Below are 22,142 nucleotides of genomic sequence, written 5' to 3'. Positions count from 1 at the left end.
AGATGTTGTTTAATTTAAATACTTCTCATACTTTATCTTCTATTTTAGAATAATAAATTGATTCAACAATTCACTTTATAAAATTAAATTTCATTTCATTGGAGAGTCTAGTAAAATATTAACTGCAGTCTTTCCTGAGTCTCTAGGATTATGTAAGACATGATCCATAAAATTACAATTTAACATTTTTTTCTTTTGATAACTATAAACACAATTTTGATAATGATAGACATATTCAAGAAGTAAATTGAACATTGGTTATGCTGATGTGTATATAGGTGTACTTGATATTTGTTATATAAATTTGTTCTGTTAAAGTTGCAGTTGATCCCCAATCTGGTTAGCCTAAAGTAAATTATCACTATTGTACTGATTTACAGGATTACCAATTTAAGCCAAATCCAGACCCCAAATGAGATACTCTGAGATTCATGATTATTGATTGTAATTTTGGTTTGCATTATTTTCTTTGAATGCTATTAATATTTTCCTGGCAATAGTTAAGGATAGCTGCTCCATTTTATAGATATGATTGTGAGGTGGAAATAGTGTGCTTCAGTGGTCACATACACCGACACAACTGTTCACCAATAAAAAGTAATTAATTGCAATTGTGGTGGAATTGAAATGATATATTACTTTGAAATTATATATTATATATAACCTCTATGTAAAGCAGATATACATTTATATTTTGCTACACTTGCTCAACCAATTAATTTATCAATTTTAACTAATTAACATAACAGCTTTGACAAATCAGAGCTGATAGTCTTTCACGACTGTTTATTGGGTACATGAGCCTTTTCTCAGTCATATGTGTTCCAACAAAAGGTTATCAAACTACTTGTCCAAGAAACATAATGACTCGTATTACATCCTTTGTCAGCCCTGAATTTAGTAGAAGAGTGCAGCTGGACTAAATTATTTATATTATAAACCTGTTAGTGCTCCATGTCTGTCACAAAATTGGAAGGAGATTCATAAGTTGATTCTTAGAGAGGAAATCAATTCTAGTTCATTTTGGATATAAAAATAATAAATGTTTCTGGCATCAGTGCATGAATGTAGTATCTCATTCTGTGGTCGGGAGGGTGGGAAATCAGCCACATCCTATGCTGCACTGGCCATAGGTGTACGGAGCTGTAACAGGGGAGGTGATCTCAGAGGACCATGCATGGGTACTGGTAACAGAACAGTCCAATCTTGTGTACCAGGATCTGCAGAATTGTTCCTCATGGACCTGAGGAAATGAAAGGGAAAAAGATTCAACTGCTTTCGTGACTACTGATTGGGCTGTTATATGCCAAAGAGCACTGAGTGGAGCAAGCGTGGTGCTGGCCTCCCCACTGACTTACCCACACAATATTGGTATCTGAGAATGAGTCTAGAAGCCTCACTTAATTTTTTTTTTAAGTGTTAGCCAATTATTTTATTTCTCAGTGTGAATGACGAAAGACAATATGTTCCTGTGAGCTGGAATTGCAGTACTGGAATGCAATTGGCCCCAGTACCTCTAGGCTATGGGAAGCAGTTGCAGAGGGGAGGAAAACTCAAAATGTTTCTTGCTAACTATTGACCACTTCTGGAAAACCTACGTGTTTTCATAATGCGTAACCACAGTACTTGGAAAAGTATGAGGTCTACCACAGCTGCATAGTCCAATCATTATGCAGGCTGACACATGGAGAATGTCCAAATAAGCAAGGTGTCAGAGCAGACATTATTTTAATCTTCTAGTTTTGATCCACCATAAGACCATAAGACATAGGAGTGGAAGTAAGGCCATTCCGCCCATCGAGTCCACTCCGCCATTCAATCATGGCTGATGGGCATTTCAACTCCACTTACCAGCGTTCTCCCCGTAGCCCTTAATTCCTCGAAACAACAAGAATCTATCAATCTCGGCCTTGAAGACATTTAGCGTCCTGGCCTCCACTGCACTCTGTGGCAATGAATTCCACAGGCCCACCACTCTCTGGCTGAAGAAATGTCTCCATATTTCTGTTCTGAATTGACCCCCTCTAATTCTAAGGCTGTGTCCACAGGTCCTAGTCTCCTCGCCTAATGGAAACAATTTCCTAGCATCCACCCTTTCCAAGCCATGTATTATCTTGTACGTCTCTATTAAGTCTCCCCTCAATCTTCTAAACTCCAACGAATACAATTCCAGGATCCTCAGCCGTTCCTCATATGTTAGACCTGCCATTCCAGGGATCATCCATGTGAATCTCCGCTGGACACATTCCAGTGCCAGTATGTCCTTCCTGAGGTGTGGGGACCAAAACTGGACCCAGTACTCCAAATGGGGCCTAACCAGAGCTTTATAAAGTCACAGTAATTAATGACTTGAAATTTCAATGTCTTTTCCTGCTCCCCATAAGACTGAAACTTCATACACTAGAAAGGGCTTTTAGTAAAAAAAAACCAGCGCAGTGAGACAAATGCAAGCATCTAGGGACTACATAACAGGTTTCGTCCACAAGTATGTCTCAAAAATGCAGAGAAAAGCTAATGATCTAAGAGAGTTACACTCCTGAAACTCTTCATTGTTTGATGTAAAAGAAAACATTTTTGGGGATATGAGTCATTATAAATCTGGACATAAAACAGTTTTTATTAGGACCAATAACATTTATCAAAATGGTGGTTAGGAACATACAACTCAGTGCAATGCTGGACCAATTTAAATGACCTCCTCAAATAATTTTATGAACAAGGCTCTGTTGTTAGAGGATTTATGATGTTAGTAATTGTGCATTGTGTAAACAAAACAAAGGGTACTGTTTGTTCCAGTGGTGAAATTGTTTCCTGTAATATAGTAGAGCTTTAAATCACAGTCCCAGCAATCAGTTCCTCAGGTTTGAAGTCTCTTAATTCCTTTATTTTCTGAGGAACAGAAGAAGAATAAGTTCTATACAAGCTCTTTTTAAATACTCTGAGGCTATGTCAATCACGTTGATGATTTGGATCTGAATGATCTTAGTGCAAGCTCTCCTAAGGTTTCTAAGTCTGGTTGCCTTGGTATAGCTCATACACTGCATGGCATTAAATTCTCAGCCAATGTGTGTAGAGCTTTTTTCCCTTCAATTGCACAAAGCATGAGAAGATTACCATTATTCAGTTGTAGCAGTCTGATGCCAATCAGCAATCAGCCAGACCAATTCCAGTCATATAAAGAGGTGTGTGTTTTAATGAAACCGTTAGTGACAGTAAATAAATATAAAATGCTGGAAATATACAAATTAGCCAAAGAAGTGGGTGTGAAGTGACAGCAATGGAAGAAAATCATGCATTGAACAGGTGTATGGTGACAAAGCTGAATTGTTTACAATGAAAAAAATAGTTCAATGTCAAACAATGGAAATGCAGAGGGTATCTTCAAATATCGCAAGGGTAAGATGAGAAGGAATGGGATCAAAGGAAGGGGGAAGAGGATTTAAAAGTAATTATCTAATGACACAAGTGTGGGAATAGGAGCAAAAGGAGCCTTATAACAGCAGATAAGAGGAACAAACAAACCAGATAGAGTCATAAGATGTACAGCATGGAAACAGATTCTCCGGTCCAACCTGTCCATGCCAACCAGGTATCCCAAGCCAATATAGTCCCACCTGCCAGCAGCCGCCCCATATCCTTCTAAACCCTTCCTATTCATATTCCCATCTAGATGCCTTTTAGATGTTGCGATTGTACTAGCCTCCACCACTTCCTCTGGCAGCCCATTCCACTCACATACCACCCTTTGCATGAAAAAGTTGCCCCTTAGGTCTCTTTTATATCTTTCCCCCCTCACCCTAAACCTATGCCCTCTAGTTCTGGACTCCCCCACCTCAGGTAAAACACCTTGTCTATTTACCCTATCCATGCCCCTCATGATTTTATAAATCTCTATAAGGTCACCCCTCAGCCTCCAACGTTCCAGGGAAAACAGCCTGTTCAACCTCTCCCTATAGCTCAAATTCTCCAACCTTGGCAACATCCTCGTAAATCTTTTCTGAACTCTTTCGAGGTTCACAACATCTTTCCGATAGGAAGGAGACCAGAATTGCATGCACTATTCCAAAAGCGGCCTAACCAATGTCCTGTACAACCACAACATGACCTCCTAACTCTTGTACTCAATACCAATACTCTGACCAATAAAGGAAAGCATACCAAACGCCTTCTTCACTATCCTATCTATCTGCGGCTCTACCTTTAAGGAGCTGTGAACCTGCATTCCAAGGTCTCTTTGTTAAGCAACACTCCCTAGGACCTTACCATTAAGTGTATAAGTCCTGCTAAGATTTATTTTCCCAAAATCCAGCATCTCGCATTTATCTAAATTAAACTCCATCTGCCACTCCACAGCCCATTGACCCATTTGATCAAGATCCCATTGTAATCCGAGGTAACCTTCTTTGTCCATTGCACCCCCGATTTTGGTGTCATCTGCAAACTTACTAACTATACCTCTTATGCTCATATCCAAATCATATATAAATGACAAAAAATAGTGAACCCAGCACTGATCCTTGTGGCACTCCATTGGTCACAGGCCTACAGTCTGAAAAACAACCTCCACCACTACCCTGTATCTTCTACCTTGGAGTCAGTTCTGTATCCAAATTGCTAGTATTCCATGTGATCTCACCTTACTAGCCAGTCTCCCATGGGGAACCTTGCCGAGCGCCTTACTGAAGTCCATACAGATCACGTCTTCTCCACTGCCCTCATCAATCTTCCTTGTTACTTCTTCAAAAAAATCAATCAAGCTTCTGAGGCATGATTTCCTATACACAAAGCCATGTTGACTATCCCTAATCAGTCCTCGCCTTTCTAAATACATGTACATCCAATCCCTCAGGATACCCTCCAACAACTTGCCCACCACTGACATCAGGCTCATCGGTCTGTAGTGACTAGTATAGTCACACAAAGGCCGTCTTGCTGATCTTTGAGGGGCCCTATTCTCTCCCGAGTTATCCTTTTGTCCTTACTGTAATTGTAAAAACCCTTTGGATTCTTTTTAACTCTATTTGGCAAAGCTATCTCATGTCTCTTTTTTTTTGCCCTCCTGATTTCCCTCTTCAGTGTACACCTAATGCCTTTATACTCTTCTAAGGGTTCACTTGATCTATCCTGTCTATACCTGACATATGCTTCCTTCTTTTTCATAATCAAACACTCAATTTCTTTAGTCATCCATCATTCTCTATACCTACTAGCCTTTCCTTTCACCTTAATAGGAATATACTGTCTCTGGACTCTTGTTATCTCATTTCTGAAGGCTTCCCATTTTCCAGCCATCCCTTCACCTGCAAACATCTACCCCTAATCAGCTTTCGAAAGTTCTTGCCCAATATTAGTCTTTCTCCAATTTAGAACTTCAACTTTTAGATCTGGTCTATCCCTTTCCATCACTATTTTAAAACTAATAGAATTATGGTTGCTGGGCCCAAAGTGCTCCCCTACTGATGCTTCAGTCATCTGCCCTGCCTTATTTCTCAAGAGTAGGTAAAATTTTGCACCTTTTCTAGTAGGTACATCCACATACTGAATCAGAAATTTTTCTTTTAGATTAGATTAGATTATTTACAGTGTGGAAACAGGCCCTTCGGCCCAACAAGTCCACACCGACCCACCCAGACCCATTCCCCTACATTTACCCCTGCACCTAACACTACGGGCAATTTAACGTGGCCAATTCACCTGACCTGCACATTTTTGGAGTGTGGGAAGAAACTGGAGCACCCGGAGGAAACCCACGCAGACACAGGGAGAATGTGCAAACTCCACACAGTCAGTCGCCTGAGGCGGGAATTGAACCCGGGTCTCTGCCGCTGTGAGGCAACAGTGCTAACCACTGTGCCACCATGCCACCCACAACTGTGCCACCGTGCTGCCCACTACTTGTACTTTTTCTTGTACATGCTTAACAAATTCCTCTCCATCTAAACCATTAACATTATGGTAGTTCCAGTCTATATTTGAAAAATTAAAATCCCCTACCATAACCACCCTATTATTCTCACAAATAACTGAGATCCCCTTACAAATCAAGAAAAGAATGTAGAATTTATAAAAAAAAACTTTTCAAATCTGAAGCAGGAGCAATGAAAAATAAATGCATTAATTTCCAACTTCAAAATCAGAGTGGTTACCCAGCAAATAAAACTCATTGAATACTGCCCTGGACGTCCATGATGACCATCATTCCCCAATATCTAATGACACTCCATGGGCATCAAAGAGACAAATTGAGTGACGTGAAGGTGATTGGAGGAGCTGTAGAGGCAGTGCAGGAACAGGATAGGTGATGAGGTAAGCTAACAGAGGGCAGGAAGGTTATTCAGAGTGGTAATAAAAAGAAAGTAGATAAGATAGACAAATCTCTAGGATCTTATGTAATATCTAAAGGTGGAAAGAAACATGCACATGGAGAGATTAATCATAATTTTCCAAAAGCCTTTCAGGCAAATTTGAAGTGTCATTTCTTTATTTAAAAAGGAGGATTAGAGAGACCATTAACTACAAATGTTAGTGTCAGTTGTGGGCACGTTACTGGAAGTCAATTTTCAAGAGCAAAATGACTAAGCATTTGAAGAAGTATGGATTGATCAAAGACTGCATATTTATGAAGGCTAGGTCATACCTGATCAATGCAGTTGAATTTTTGTGTTTATTGACAACGCAGACCGAGGCGTTTTCATGGGTACCTTCTTTATCGTCTTCTTCTTGAGAAATGATTTGGAGATGTCGGTGATGGACTAGGGTGTACAAAGTTAAAAATCACACAACACATGGTTATATTCCAACAGGTTATTTGGAAGCACTAGCTTTTGAAGCACTGCTCCTTCATCAGTCGATTATCCACAACCACCTGATGAAGGAGCAGTGTTCCGAAAGCTACTGCTTCCAAATAAACCTGTTGGACTATAACCTGGTGTTGGATTATTTGAGAAAGTTACACACAGCTTCTGTTTTGAATAACATTTGTAACATAACAAAATGTGCTATGGTGTTTCATAGAGTCATAGAGATGTACAGTACAGAAACAGACTCTTCAGTCCAACTCATCTATGACGACCAGATGTCCTAAATTAATCCAGTCCCATTTGCCAGCACTTGGCCATCTCCCTGAAAACCCTTTCCATTCATACACCCATCCAGATGCCTTTTAAATGTAATTGAACCAGTTTGACAAAGTTGTCCCTTAGGTCCCTTTTAAATCTTTCCTCTCTCACCCTAAACCTATGGCCTCTAGTTCTGCCCCCCCCCCCCACCCCAAAGAAAAAATCTTGTCTGTTTACCCTATCAATGCCTCTCACGATTTCATAAATCTCTATAAGGTGACTCTTCAGCATCCAACGCCCCAGGGTAAACAGCCCCAGCCTATTCAACTTCTCCGTATAGTTCAAACCCCAAACATCCTTGTAAATCTTTTCTGTACCCTTTCAAGTTTCACAACATCCTTCCAATAGCAAGGAGACAAAAATTACACACAATATTCCAAAAGTGGCCAAACCAATGTCCTGTACAGCCACAACATGACCTCTCAACTCCTATACTCAATGTTCTGACTAATAAAGGATAGAAAACCAAACACCTCATTCACTATCCACTTTAGATTATTAGCAGAACTTACAACGCACAGAGTTGCAGGTAGCTCGTCATTAGTAATTGGTTTGAAAATAAGGCAAAGAGATATGATAAGTGTGTTCCACCATCTACAAGGCACAAATCAGGAGTATGAGAATAGTCGCCACTTACCTGGACAAGTGCAACTCCAACAACTCAAGAAACTTTACATCATTCATTGGCATCACATCCACAAGCATCCACTCCCTCTGACATTAGATAGCAGCAGTGTGTACCATCTACAAGATGCACTGCAGAATTTGCACAAGTTCCTCAGATAGCACCTTACAAATCTAAGACTATTTCTGTCTAGAAGCACAAGGGCAGCAGATACATAGAAATACCATCATCTGCACGTTCCCTTCAAGTAGCTCACCATCCTGGGCTGGAAATATATCGGTGTTCCTGCACGGTCTTTGGGTCAACATCCTGGAATTTCATCACTAATGGCATTGTGGGTGTAGCTATACCACATGGGCTGCAGCGGTTCAAGAAGGCAGCTCAGTCCCATAGGTGTTCAAAGTTTGGGAGAAGATTTGTAGCTCAGGTGCTCATTGTTGTGGTTCTGTTCGCTGAGCTGGGAATTTGTGTTGCAACCGTTTCGTCCCCTGTCTAGGTGACATCCTCAGTGCTTGGGAGCCTCCTGTGAAGCGCTTCTGTAATCTTTCCTCAGGCATTTATAGTGGTTTGTCTCTGCCGCTTCCGGTTGTCAGTTCTAGCTGTCCGCTGCAGAAGCTGGTATATTGGGTCCAGGTCGATGTGTTTGTTGATAGAATCTGTGGATGAGTGCCATGCCTCTAGGAACTCCCTGGCTGTTCTCTGTTTGGTTTGTCCTATAGTAGTAGTGTTGTTCCAGTCGAATTCATGTTGCTTGTCATCTGCGTGTGTGGCTACTAAGGATAGTTGGTCGTGTCGTTTCGTGGCTAGTTGGTGTTCATGGATGCGGATCGTTAGCTGTCTTCCTGTTTGTCCTATGTAGTGTTTTGTGCAGTCCTTGCATGGGATTTTGTGCACTACACTGGTTTTGCTCATGAGCTTAGTAGCCACACACGCAGATGACAGGCAACATGAATTCGACTGGGACAACACTACTACTATAGGACAAGCCAAACAGAGAACAGCCAGGGAATTCCTAGAGGCATGGCACTCATCCACAGATTCTATCAACAAACACATCGACCTGGACCCAATATACCGGCCACTGCAGCGGACAGCTGGAACTGACAACCGGAAGCGGCAGAGACAAACCACTACAAATGCGGGAGGAAACATCACAGAAGTGCTTCACAGGAGACTCCCAAACACTGAGGATGCCACCTAGACTGGGGATGAAACGGTTGCAACACAAATTCTCAGTCCCATCTTCTCAATGGCAACTAGGAATGGGTAGTAAATGCTGGCCAGCCAGCGATGCCCATATCTGGGGGCATTTTTAAAAAAATACCATGACATAATTGTTGCATCATACACTAATCACACAGAAAAAACCAAGTTGATAATCCAATCAGCTATTTTGGTCCTCTTCTTTGTATATTACCACTGCAATATTTGTTGTTAAATGAATTGTGTATTCTTTACTAAGCTCTTGGAAAGTGAGTATGCTTTATACAACAAAGTTTTTTTTTCAGGTTGCTGCTGAGCCTGTGGCACCACCAACAGCCAAACACTAAAGGTGCACAATATCTTATACTGAAGTTGTGAAATCTAACTTGTTAATGTAAAAAATGAGATCTGCAGATGCTGGAGATCACAGCTGCAAATGTGTTGCTGGTCAAAGCACAGCAGGTTAGGCAGCATCTCAGGAATAGAGAATTCGACGTTTCGAGCATAAGCCCTTCATCAGGAATAAGAGAGAGAGAGCCAAGCAGGCTGAGATAAAAGGTAGGGAGGAGGGACTAGGGGGAGGGGCGATGGAGGTGGGATAGGTGGAAGGAGGTCAAGGTGAGGGTGATAGGCCGGAGTGGGGTGGGTTAACTGGAGTTCACAGCACTGAAACCACCAATTATAGAGAATCTTTCATGAAGCAGTTCTGTGTTTTAGAGCATAAAAAACATATAGCCTTTTGTTTGATTATTTTTCACATAGTCACCGACAGTATTTGTGCTATCGTGACTACATGTTTATCTACATTGTTACGCACTTTATCAGTCATTGGAGTTCTACAAGTTAGTGGCCCGACTGACATTATCAACATTATCTGATTCTGTTAACTCCTACCAACGAGGAAAACAGTGAGGGTATGGTGCAAAACTTCACAATTACTCAGCTAAATCCATAATCAAAAGGAATCCATTTCAGTGTCCAATCAGCAGTAATAATGTGTAGATTTTATTGTGTTTCTCCATGTGATAATTTTTTCCCACCTCAACCTCAGCACTGAGATTCCAAGCACAGATTGGACACTTTTCAATAAGCAGAAGCACTAAAACAGAGAAACAATCACTCTAGGTCTGGGCTGACCTCACACTTCTCCAGTTCATTCAGGGAGATTGATGTAGACCTAACTTCTCAAGTCAAAAACTTTGGAGAAGTAAAATAAACTTAGATTAGTAGAGGCGTAAATTCGTCAAAGTGGCAGCACTTTTATTGCATTTAATCACACATAATACATTAACAATGCACAGTAAAAGTCTAAATGTTACAAAAACTGAAAATTTTAAAAGTGCTTACAGAAGTTTATATTTTACAATAAATACTTGATTAACAGTGTCTTGACATTTTAAAAGTAGCATCCATTTTGTAATGGTAATTGTTGTAAGCCAAGACATGTTGAATCATCACATGCGAAAACAAACAATTTACATTTGGATTAAAAACGCTTTAAACATCTATGTACAAGAACACATATGACAAGACATAATTTAGGCTTTAGCAAAATCTGTGATCTAGAGTGAAACCTTTTTTTCAGATTACAAAGTTGTTCATACGATGACAGTATGCTCGGAAAGAAGTAAACAATTTATTTTTCATCATAACAAAATAACGTGGTCATTGTGCTTCATTGCTCTAGCCTGGATGGTTCTCGTAAACCTTTACATTTTCATTCAGCGTAGAATAAACAATAAATGTGCCTGTATGAGGTAAGATGATTCAGCCAATGTTCTCTGGTTAAATTGCTGATACATTACTTGCTGGAATTGTTTCTGAATCCCGTTGTGCTATAAATGATGAGATCTACACAACTTGATTTCCTTTATGGTAAAATGTGTAAAATTCTGACAAAGTATTTTGCTAGTTCCACAGCATATTGTTTCCTCACCACTCCAGCCAGCCAGACAAGGCATAACAGTGACCTGTCTGCATCCTCTATTAGTCACTGCTGCAAGTTAAAATACAGAATGACTACACGTCCAAGTATATCAGATAAAGTGGAACCTCTGGCACTACAAGTGGATATGTGAGCCATTAGTAACCAAACAAGTCTTCCCAATGTAGAACAGCAAACTGTATCTTTCTTTACTAGAGGTACTTTTTAAAGTAACCTGTTCAGCCGTGTTACCACACACCTCTATAGCAAGAGTGACAAACCCAGATCTTCCTGCTCAGTGGAAGGGATCAATGCGCAACAAAAGCCCATCTTTCCCTACTCTATACGTGCTAGGAATGGATCAGCTACTGGTCAGAATGTGGAAGTGAGATATTGCACTAGAATGTGAGACACATTCTGGCCTGGTTTAAGTTCAGAAATTAAGCACTTATTTGATTTTTTTTAAGCACCAAGGTGACTCAAGTCCTCAATCTGAAGACTAGGTAAATATAACACTGTACATTCCTTCTGATTTTAATTAACAGTGGTCACTCATTTCAACCTACTGGCCCACTTTTAATTCTAAACAGGTTTGTAAAATGAGTAAATGGTATAATTTGACGTCTTCCTGCAGGAGATGTTTTACTTAGGAATTTAAATTGTCGACATCAGCATAAATAATCCACTGAAAGGGATATCCTGAAAAGAGTGAGAGAGACTCTGCTATACTGCGTGGTTACACTGACGTTAACTAAATCCAATTTATGCATGCTTATCTTAAGTAGAATGATGCCCTCTTTTTGTTGAGAAATAAAATAATTTTTTGAAATTTTAAAAATGTAAATCTCATCTTTTCATTCACTGGTTCGTATTCTTATTACTTTTACTCTTACATTACTAGCAAACAGGTCCCAAGATCTGGCAAGCTCTGGCTACATTAGTGCAGAGCCACAGTAAGCTGCATCTAGAAACAAATGAGATTGATTACCCATGTGAACCTAGAAGGAGAATATTGATAAATTAGGCAAGAACTATTTATGTGAACAAAAATTGGCAATAAATATTCAGTTTTGATCTCTGGCCATTTCTCTTGTATTTATCATATGCTTCACAGAGAACTGGCAAGCAATATTAATTTGTTTCTGGCATCAGAGAAAAGTATCATTTACTTAAATGTTTCAGTTTTCAACCGATTCAGTCCCATTTCTTTACTCCTCTCATGAAAGCCCTGGCACTTAATGGGGTATGGTTCAATCACCCTAGTGATGAATTTTAATTTGTGACTCTAGAAAGAATGCCCGAGCACAGGCTATTTGATATTGCAAGTATTCTGTCCACTCTTGCACACTTGCCCAGCACAGGTCACAACATAGCAGCGAAGAGCAGAATCTTTCACAAATATATCCCTCCCTAACTTTGATCAATTGAGAAAATCACAGAGGTCCTTCTGTTACTATGGCTGAGATCACCAAATCAGTGCAGCTTGGGATCAAACATAAATGCCTTTGGTCTGTTTACCCCAGTATCAAAATTAATAAACTGCACTGGAAGGTCAGCCTCACCACGTGTTTTAATCATTCCCATTAAGCCTGCAATCCCAAAGACAACCCAGTTTGACCCATCTGATAGTTTTATAATGATCACATTGGACATTCTGCATCATATTCCTTCAATCATTATTTGAACAAATGACGACAGCTAATGTAGGCTTCCTTTTCCTCTGAGACATCATTTATTCATATCACATGAAAAGAACATTTTGTACAACAAATTCCAGCCAGTGATTGTAGCTGAACTGGTCTGGGACACAATCAAATGTTTTGTTCAAATGTAATATGATGGATAAGGAAGATTAGTTTTTGCTGAGTTTCTATTTCAAACATTAAGTAACCCAAATTTCAACTGGGCTGAACTGGACATTATTGGTTGTAAATAGACTTTAATGATTGGTATGAGTTTGTATCTTACTAAGATTAAGCCATGGTAAACCACTGAGAGCCATGACTCTGCAACTCATGAAGCCTATTCTCTGATAGTTACCTATTTTTCTGAGCTGACAAGCCCCATTATTTATCTTGTTTAAATCACAGAGACATATTTTAACAGCTTACTAAAATTCATTTTGAAAACTGAAGTCAACAAAATTATATTACTGTGTGAGATATTCAAAGTGGCACCATATTGTTGCTGCATGGTAACGTGTTCTCCATGCAGTGAGTAAACTCACTGTTGATATGGACTGGCTGATCTGTAAGAGGTACAATAACGGAAAAGGGTGGGGAAGTTTTCATTTGCAAATCATTTTGAAAAAAATCACCCAAAATAGAGCCCCAAAGCTATGAATCTTTTTAACATGGACTGGAATACTTTCTCCATGACTTGAGTCGAAGCAATGCCAGTTATTATTTTGCAAGTGATTTTGGGATCTGAAAAATACCAATCCAAGAAATGCAGTACCAGTGAACCATTCACATTGAGTGATGTTAGACAGAGATGTTTAAAGATGACCAGTTGTTGCTAATATTGGGAGGCATGAGCTACAATGCAGAATGCCTCTTCATACTGCTTTGTCAATAAAGAAAAACGAAGTGAAACAAAGTTCAAAGTCATTTCACCTCAGGCCAAATGTTACTGATACAATGCAGAGGTGATTGATTACAGCAGCTGCTTTAACCACCTCTGGTGTAGAAAAAACATTAATACTGTCACTAGAAACAAAATGGCGAAAACATTGTTTTATCATTGAGGTCGGTCCTTATCCTGACAAAATCAAAAGGTCCAGCCTTCGGATTAGTGAAATGGTCTTTAGACAATGAACAAAGAGCAAAATACTATAGTTGCTGGAAAACAAGTCTGGCAAAGGGTCCATGCCTAAAAGGTTAATTTGTCTGTTGTCTGCAGAGGTCCTGTTGGCTGAGGGTATTTCCAGCATTTTCTAATCTTGTTTCCTTATATAATGAATTGAATTTAGTACAGTTAGAAAACCAAGCCATGTGAACAGGATGTAGATAGGTCATCGCATCTTAATACATGACTTAGAAATTACACAAGTGGGATTTATGAATTAAATTTTTGCTTGTCACACGATCCATGAATGCCATCTGTCCTTCAAAGACTGTTTTCGGTGTAGGAATCAACGGCTGATTGGCAATTGTGGCAGAGCCAAAGCTTGGTGTGGAATAGACTGTGTTGTCAATACTGAAAATGGATGGCCTAAAAACAAGAGGAGAGCAAATATAGCAATACATTTGAATATAGCAGATTAGCACTGCAGAAGAATTTACATGGTAAAAGTATGATATCATTGATACAGGGACAAGATAATCACAGTTAATGATTTTAAAAGATGAGAGACTAGTTCATGAAAGATTAATGTTGGTAGTCATAGGAATTTGGGTGTCCTCACACACGAAGCACAAAATTAACATATATGTACAAAAAGCAATTATATAGAAAATTGGTATTTCAGCTTTTATTCCAAGGACGCTGGCATATAAGACAACACAGCTCTTGCTGCAATTATGCAGTACTTCAGAAAGTCCATTTCGGGATAATTGTATACACATTGATCACCTCGCACAAGAAAGTATATTCTTGCATTAGAGTGAATGCAAAGTAAAGTAAATTGATTTTATGGAATGAAAGGGTTGTGCTATGAAATGCAGAAAATTCAGAGGATCCAGGCAGGCTTATACACTTGATGGTAAGGCCCTGGGGAGTGCTGCTGAACAAAGAAACTTTGGAATGCAGGTTCATAGCTCCTTAAAAGTGGAGTTACAGGTAGGTAGGATAGTGAAGGCGGCATTTGGTATGCTTTCCTTTATTGGTCAGTGCATTGGGTATAGGAGTTGGGAGGTCATGTTGAGGCTGTATGGGACATGAGGCCACTTTTGGAATACTGCACTCAATTCTGGTCTCCCTGTTATAGAAAGGATGTTGTGAAATTTGAAAGGATTCAGAAAACATTTTTAAGGATATTGCCAGGATTGGAGAGATTGAGCCATAGGGAGAGGCTGATTAGGCTGGAGCTACTTTCCCGGGAGTGTCGAAAGCTGACGGGTGACCTTATAGAAGTTTATAAAATCTTGAAGAGCGAATAGCCATGGTCCGCATATATGGAATGAGTTACCAGAGGAAGTGGTGGAAGCAGGTATAATTGCAGCATTTAAAAGGCATCTGGATGTGTACATGAATAGGAAGGGGCTAGAGAGATATGGGCCAAATACTGGCAAATGGGATTAGATTAATTTAAGATATCTGGTTGGCATTATCGAGTTGGACCAAAAGATCTGATTCAATGCTGTACAGCTCTATGACTCTATGACTTGACAGGATAGGTGCTGAGAAGCCATTTCACTGAGTGAGAAGTTAGAATGAAGGATTACAACTACAAAGTAAGGTGTCATCCATTTGCACTGAGATGCATGTCAAATATTAATGAACATATAAACCGAGTGATCACTAAGGTTCCCATTCTGATTCACTACTAACTTGCTAGACATTAAGTTGAAAATCTGGGTCAAACCTTGTATGTGAAATTCCTTTACTTTACTGTTACTTTAAATGAAGTAATGAAACTCAGTGTGTTTGTATTCTAAGAAACAAAGTGCCTCTTTTTTTGAAAAGGATGAAAAGCTTTCATTACACATTAGTTCAAACTGTCTCATGCTAAAGAAAAATTCAAGACAACTGCTTCCCAGATTTGTGCCAACATGATTCTAAACTCCACAAGTCTGGGAAAATCTATTTCAGTTGCTGGACAGTCGATAGGAATTAATGATGTTAATTACAAACCAGAGAAAAACAGTAACTATAAATAAGTTCACTTCCAATTAACAGTATAACAAGTGTATAAACTGGTTGGAGATGGTCTGAAAAAAATTCACTTTCTACTTAGCACACACTGTTGTGTTGTTGTAAAATTAATTTCAGTGATATCACTATATGTAAATAGTGTATAAATGAAAAATTCAATGAAATTGCATAAAAACCAATTCTGTGGCAATTCATATCACCAAACAACTACTCATGATGAATGCCATTGGGCCCATCTTAGTTCACACATTTCAGAAAATAATCAAGAGCTCCCAATCCACATATCTTCCACCTGGATCTTGGAAAATGAATCAAGTTTTTTCATATTTATTCTACAACCCTAAATTCTCCAACATTTCAAATGGTGGTCACTGTGTAAATAACTTATTCCCTGTATCGCTTCCATTAATGTTAGCCTACTATAATTTACTGTGAAGTAGTGCTTCAGATTTACATTCCAATGCCAATTAATATCCCACATGCTGTCAACGACTACCACATAGTCTTTGTCTTTCAAGAGTTACAGTTTTGCATCTTTCCATCTAACTAAACTCTCTGGTGTCAGGTAACAGATTTAAGGTTAATGGCTCCTTTCTATGTTGGCATCAGGGCCTAGATTAACCAAAATCATCTCCAGCACTCAGGATGCTCAATTCAGTAGATCGCAACTTGGCTTTAATTGTGTCATCTGATAAATATCGTACTTATCACCAATATTTTACATATACACAGAATTCCACATAACAGAATAAGAATGTCATTAGAATATTATTCAAATAAAGGGGAACAGGATGTAACACGTCTACTTACTTTCCACATAACCATGAAGTGCCACCATCCTGGTCCGCTCATGATGACTGAAAGCTTGGTAATGAATGTCCTCTGACAGGGACGGAGGAAGGCGTGACCGAGGGGGACCTGGTTGACCTACTGCATGTTGTGGAGTATGCTTTTTGTGTCGTGCTCTGCAGTTTTGAAACCAGACCTACAATAGCAACAGATACATTCCATCATGGCACCCCATGGTAAAAGCTTCAATGGAGCTGAATGATCAGAAATCTTTTCAACTGCACAAAAGTATAAAGTTCACACAAACGTCAGAGCCACCTAAAATACCACATTGAGTCATAAAGATATAAATAAATTAGTTAGCAAGTATAAATACAAACACAACATAGGCGTATACTCAAAGCAATCGGTAGGAGTTTATTCATAATAAGGAGGACCAGTGCATACTCAGAGGGTTCAACAGCTTCCTTCAGTGGTGGGTGATTCTACTATGTGCCACTATAAACAGAACAGAGGGGAATTATAATTTCATACAGCCGTGTAACATACAATTTTGATCTCCAGATGGGCAAAGAGTAAATTAAAACCCAGGCTGACCACTGCAGTTCAATGCACATGTCCTTTTTGTGACTCCAGTGTTTAATTTGGACAAGTGGATGCAAAAGAGTTGGAAATCAACTTATTGCTGCAAATACATGGGCATATCATGGCTGGACACAGTCATTGACTCAGAGGTCCTAGAGCATATTAATTCCATCAGCATACATTCATCACAAAGTCAATAACATTTGCACTGATTTGGCTATGTTCATCAAACAAATGACACCCATATGCCCAAAGACTTTAGTTCTAGTGAATTGGCCACTGAGTCATGACCTCCTGCATGTCCATACTTCAGTTACAGGGACACCTGCAAATGAAATATAAAGATGGACATCAGCACTGACAACTGAAAGACAGTCACTAATGGTCATGATCTCCAAAGAGCATTGGAAGAGGCAATAGAAATGGGAAACTCAGCTTTCCAGAGCAAGCAGAGGCCAGTCATAGTCAGAGAGTCATGGAGATGTACAACACGGAAACACACCCTTTGGTCCAACTCATCCATGCTGACCAGATATCCCAACCCAATTTAGTCCCACCTGCCAGCACCCAGCCCATATCCATCCAAACCCTTCTTATCCATAAACCCATCCAGAAGCCGTTTTAAATGTTGCAATTGTACTAGCCATCACCACTTCCTCTGGCAGCTCATTCCATACACGCACCACCCTCTGCGTGAAAAAGATGCCCCTTAGGTCTCTTTTATATCTTTCCCCTCTCACCCTAAACCTATGCCCTCAAGTTCTGGACTACCCCACCCAGGAAGACACTTTGTACATTTATCCTATTCATGCCCCTCATGATTTGATAAACCTCTATCCGGTCACCCCTCAGCCTTCGATGCTCCAGGGAAAACAGCCCTAGCCTGTTCAGCCTCTCCCTTTGGCTCAGATCCTCCAACCCTGGCAACATCCTTGTAAATCTTTTCTGAACCCTACCCTGACCAGAATTGCAAGCAATATTCCAAAAGTGGCCTAACCGATGTCCTGTACAGCTGCAAAATGACCTCCCAACTCCTATACTCAATACACTGACCAATAAATGTAAGCATACCAAATGCCTTCTTCACTATCCTACCTGCGACCCCACTTTCAAGGAGCTGTGAACCTGCACTCCAAGGTCTCTTTGTTCAATAACACTCCCGAGGACCTTACCATTAAGTGTATAGTTCCTGCTATGATTTGCTTTCCAAAAATGCAGCACCTTGCATTTATCTAAATTAAACTCCACCTACCACTCCTCAGCCCATTGGCCCATCTGATCAAGATCCTGTTGTAATCTGAGGTAACCTTCTTCGCTGTTCACTGCACCTCCAATTTTGGTGTCATTTGCAAACTTACTTACTATACCTCTTATGCTCACATCCAAATCATTTATATAAATAACAAAAAGTGGTTCACCCAGCACCTATCCACTGGTCACAGGCCTCCAGTCTGAAAAACAACCCTCCACCACCACCCTCTGTCTTCTACCTTTGAGCCAGTTCTCTATCCAAATGGCTAGTTCTCCCTGCATTCCATGAGATCTAACCTTGCTAACCAGTCTCCCATGGGGAAACGTGTTAAACGCCTTACGAAAGTCCATATAGATCATGTCCACCACTCTGCCCTCATCAATCCTCTTTGTTACTGCTTCAAAAAACTCAATCAAGTTTGTGAGATGTGATTTCCCACACACAAAGTCATGTTGACTATCCCTAATCACTCCTTGCTTTTCCAAATACATGTACATCCTGTCCCTCAGGATTCCCTCCAACAACATGCCCACCACCGCCTCAGGCTCACCGGTCTATGGTTCCCTGGCTTGTCCTTATCACCTTTCTTAAACAGTGGCACCACGGAAGCCAACTTCCAGTCTTCCGGCACCTCACCTGTGACTATCAATGATACAAATATCTCAGCAATGGGCAATCACTTCCCTAACTTCCCACAGAGTTCTGAGGTACACCTGATCATTTATCATTTACCTGAGAATGTATCCACTTTTATGTGTTTCAAGACATCCAGCACTTCCTCCTCTGTAATATGGACATTTTTCAAGATGCCACCTTGTAGTTCCGGACATTCTACTTCTTCCATGTTCTTTTATACCATAGACACTGATGCAAAATACTCGTTTAATATCTTCCCCCATCTCCTGTGGCTCCACACAAAACTTGCTGATTTTTGAGGAGCCCTATTCTCTCCCTAGTTACCCTTTTGTCCTTAATGGTATTTGTAAAAACTCTTTGGACTCTCCTTAACTCTATTTGCCAAAGTTATAGAACATAGAACATTACAGCGCAGTATAGGCCCTTCAGCCCTCGATGTTGCGCCACCCTGCCATACTAATCTGAAGCCCATTCCCCTTAGACTATTTCATTTACGTCCATATGCCTGTCCAATGACGACTTAAATGCACTTAAAGTTGGCGAATTTACTACCGTTGCAGGCAAAGCATTCCATACCCTTACTACTCTCTGAGTAAAGAAACTACCTCTGACATCTGTCTTATACCTATCTCCCCTCACTTTAAAGTTGTGTCCCCTCATGTTTGCCATTCCCATACTTGGAAAAAGGCTCTCCTTGTCCAGCCTATCTAACTCTCTGATTATCTTATATGTCTCTATTAAGTCACCTCTCAACTTTCTTCTCTCTAACGAGAACAGCCTCAAGGCCCTCAGCCTTTCCTCATAAGAAATTCCTTCCATACCAGACAATATCCTAGTAAATCTCCTCTGCACCCTTTCCAAAGCTTCCACATCCTTCTTATTATGCGGTGGCCATAATTGTACACAATATTGCAAGTGTGGTCGTACCAGAGCTTTGTACAGCTGCAGTATAACCTCCTGGTTCCGGAACTCAATCCCTCTATTAACAAAAGGCCAAAACACTGTATGCCTTCTTAACAACCCTGTCAATCTGGGTGACAACTTTCAGGGATCTGTATACATGGACACCGAGATCTCTCTGCTCATCTGCACTCCCAAGAATCTTACCATTAGCCTTGTACTTTGCATTCCAATTACTCTGTCCAAAGTGCATCACCTTACACTTGTCCACATTAAACTCCATTTGCCACCTCTCAGCCCAGCTCTGCATCCTATCTATTACATCCTTCGTCACTATCCACAACTCCACCGACCTTAGTGCCATCCGCAAATTTACTAACCCACCCTACTAAGCCATCATCCAGATCATTTATAAAAATGACGAACAGTAGTGGACCCAACACCGACCCTTGTGGGATGCCGCTAGTAACTGGACACCAAGATGAACATGTTCCATCAACTACAACCCTCTGTTTTCTTTCAGCAAGCCAATTACTGATCCAAACTGCTATGTCTCCCATAATCCCATTCCTCTGCATTTTGTATAATAGCCTACTGTGGGGAACCTTATCGAACACCTTGCTGAAATCCATATACACCACATCAACCGGTTTACTCTCATCTACCTGTTTGGTCACTTTGTCAAAAACTGAATAAGATTCATTAGGCACAACATACCCTTCACAAAACCGTGCTGACTGTCCCTGATCAGATTATTCTTTTCTAGATGGTTATAAATCCTATCTCTTATAACCTTTTCCAACACTTTACCAACAACTGAAGTGAGACTCACTGGTCTGTAATTACCAGGGTTGTCTCAACTACCCTTTTTGAACAAGGGAACCACATTTGCTATCTTCCTTTTTGTCTCATGTCTCCTTTTTGCCCTCTTGATTTCCCTGTTTAAGTATACTCCTGCTGCCTTTATACTGTAAGAATTCATTTGATCTATTTTGTCTATACCTGACATATTCTTCCTTCTTTTTCTTAACCAAATACTCAATTTCTTTAGTCATCCAGGATTCCCTGCACCTACCAGCCTTTCCTTTCACTCTGACAGAAATATACTGTCATTTTCCAGCCAGCCCTTCACCTGTGAACGTCTGCCCCCAATCAGCTTTTGAAAGTTCTTGCCTAATACTGTCAAAGTTGGCCTTCCTCCAATTTAGAACTTCAACTGTTAGATCTAGTCTATCCTTTTCCATCATTATTTTAAAACTAATAGAATTATAGTCACTGGCCCCAAAGTGCTCCTCCACTGACACCTGCCCTGCCTTATTTCCCAAGAGTAGGCCAAGTTTTAAGATCATAAGATGTAGGAGTGGAAATAAGGCCATTTGGCCCATCGAGTCCACTCTGCCATTCAATCATGGCTGATGGTCATTTCAATACCACTTACCCACACTCTTCCCGTATCCCTTAATTCTTTGTGAGACGACTAATTTATCAATCTCTGCCTTGAAGACATTTAATGTCCCGGCATCCACTGTGCTCCATGGCAATGAGTTCCAGAGGCCCACCACTCTCTGACTGAAGAAATGTCTCCTCATTTCCGTTTTAAATTAACCATCTCTAATTCTAAGGCTGTGCCCACACGTCCTAGTATCCTGATGGAAACAAATTCCCAGCATCCGCCCTTTCTAAGCCATGCATTATCTTGTAAGTTTCTATTAGATCTCCCCTCAACCTGTAAACTCTAATGAATGCAATCCCAGGATCCTCAGCCATTCATCATATGTTCGGCCTACCATTCCAGGGATCATCCGTGTGAATCTACATAGGACATGTTCCAGTGCCACTATGTCTTTCCTGAAGTTTGTGGCATAAAACTGGACACAGTATTCTATATGGGGCCTAACCAGAGCTTTATAAAGTCTCAGTAGCACATTGCTGCTTTTACATCCCAACCCTCTTGAGATAAAAGAGTTTTGCACCTTCTCTAATAGTTACATCCACATATTGAATCAGCAAATTTTCTTGTACACACTTAATAAGTTCCTCTCCATCTAATCCTTTAACACTATGGCAGTCCCAGTCTATATTTAGAAAGTTAAAATCCCCTACCATAACTACCCTATTATTCTTACAGATAACTGAGATCTCCTTACAAACTTGTTTTTCAATTTCCTGCTGACTATTAAGGGGTCTATAATACAATCCCAATAAGGTGATCATCCCTTTCTTATTTCTCAGTTCCACCCACATAACTTCCTCGGATATATTTCCAGGAATACCCTCCCTCAGCACAGCTGCAAT

General features: G+C 40.1%; 1 protein-coding gene across 2 annotated transcripts in view; it reads right to left on the bottom strand.

Annotated features, from left to right (window-relative positions):
- Positions 1-10,292: 10,292 nt before the first annotated feature.
- lhx6a (LIM homeobox 6a) overlaps positions 10,293-22,142 on the bottom strand; it is a 58,384-nt gene continuing 46,534 nt past the window's right edge. For both annotated transcript variants that reach the window (XM_060841375.1, XM_060841376.1), the window contains 2 exons: positions 16,496-16,670; positions 10,293-14,083 (listed from right to left, as the gene is read on the bottom strand). In XM_060841375.1, coding sequence (XP_060697358.1) covers positions 14,004-14,083; positions 16,496-16,670 — 255 coding nt within the window. In that variant the 3' untranslated portion in view covers positions 10,293-14,003. The remainder of the gene's footprint in view (positions 14,084-16,495; positions 16,671-22,142) is intronic.

The sequence above is a fragment of the Hemiscyllium ocellatum genome, chromosome 21 (assembly GCF_020745735.1).
Source record: "Hemiscyllium ocellatum isolate sHemOce1 chromosome 21, sHemOce1.pat.X.cur, whole genome shotgun sequence".
NCBI classification, from domain to species: Eukaryota; Metazoa; Chordata; class Chondrichthyes; order Orectolobiformes; family Hemiscylliidae; genus Hemiscyllium; species Hemiscyllium ocellatum.
This window is presented reverse-complemented; position numbering and strand designations above follow the sequence as displayed.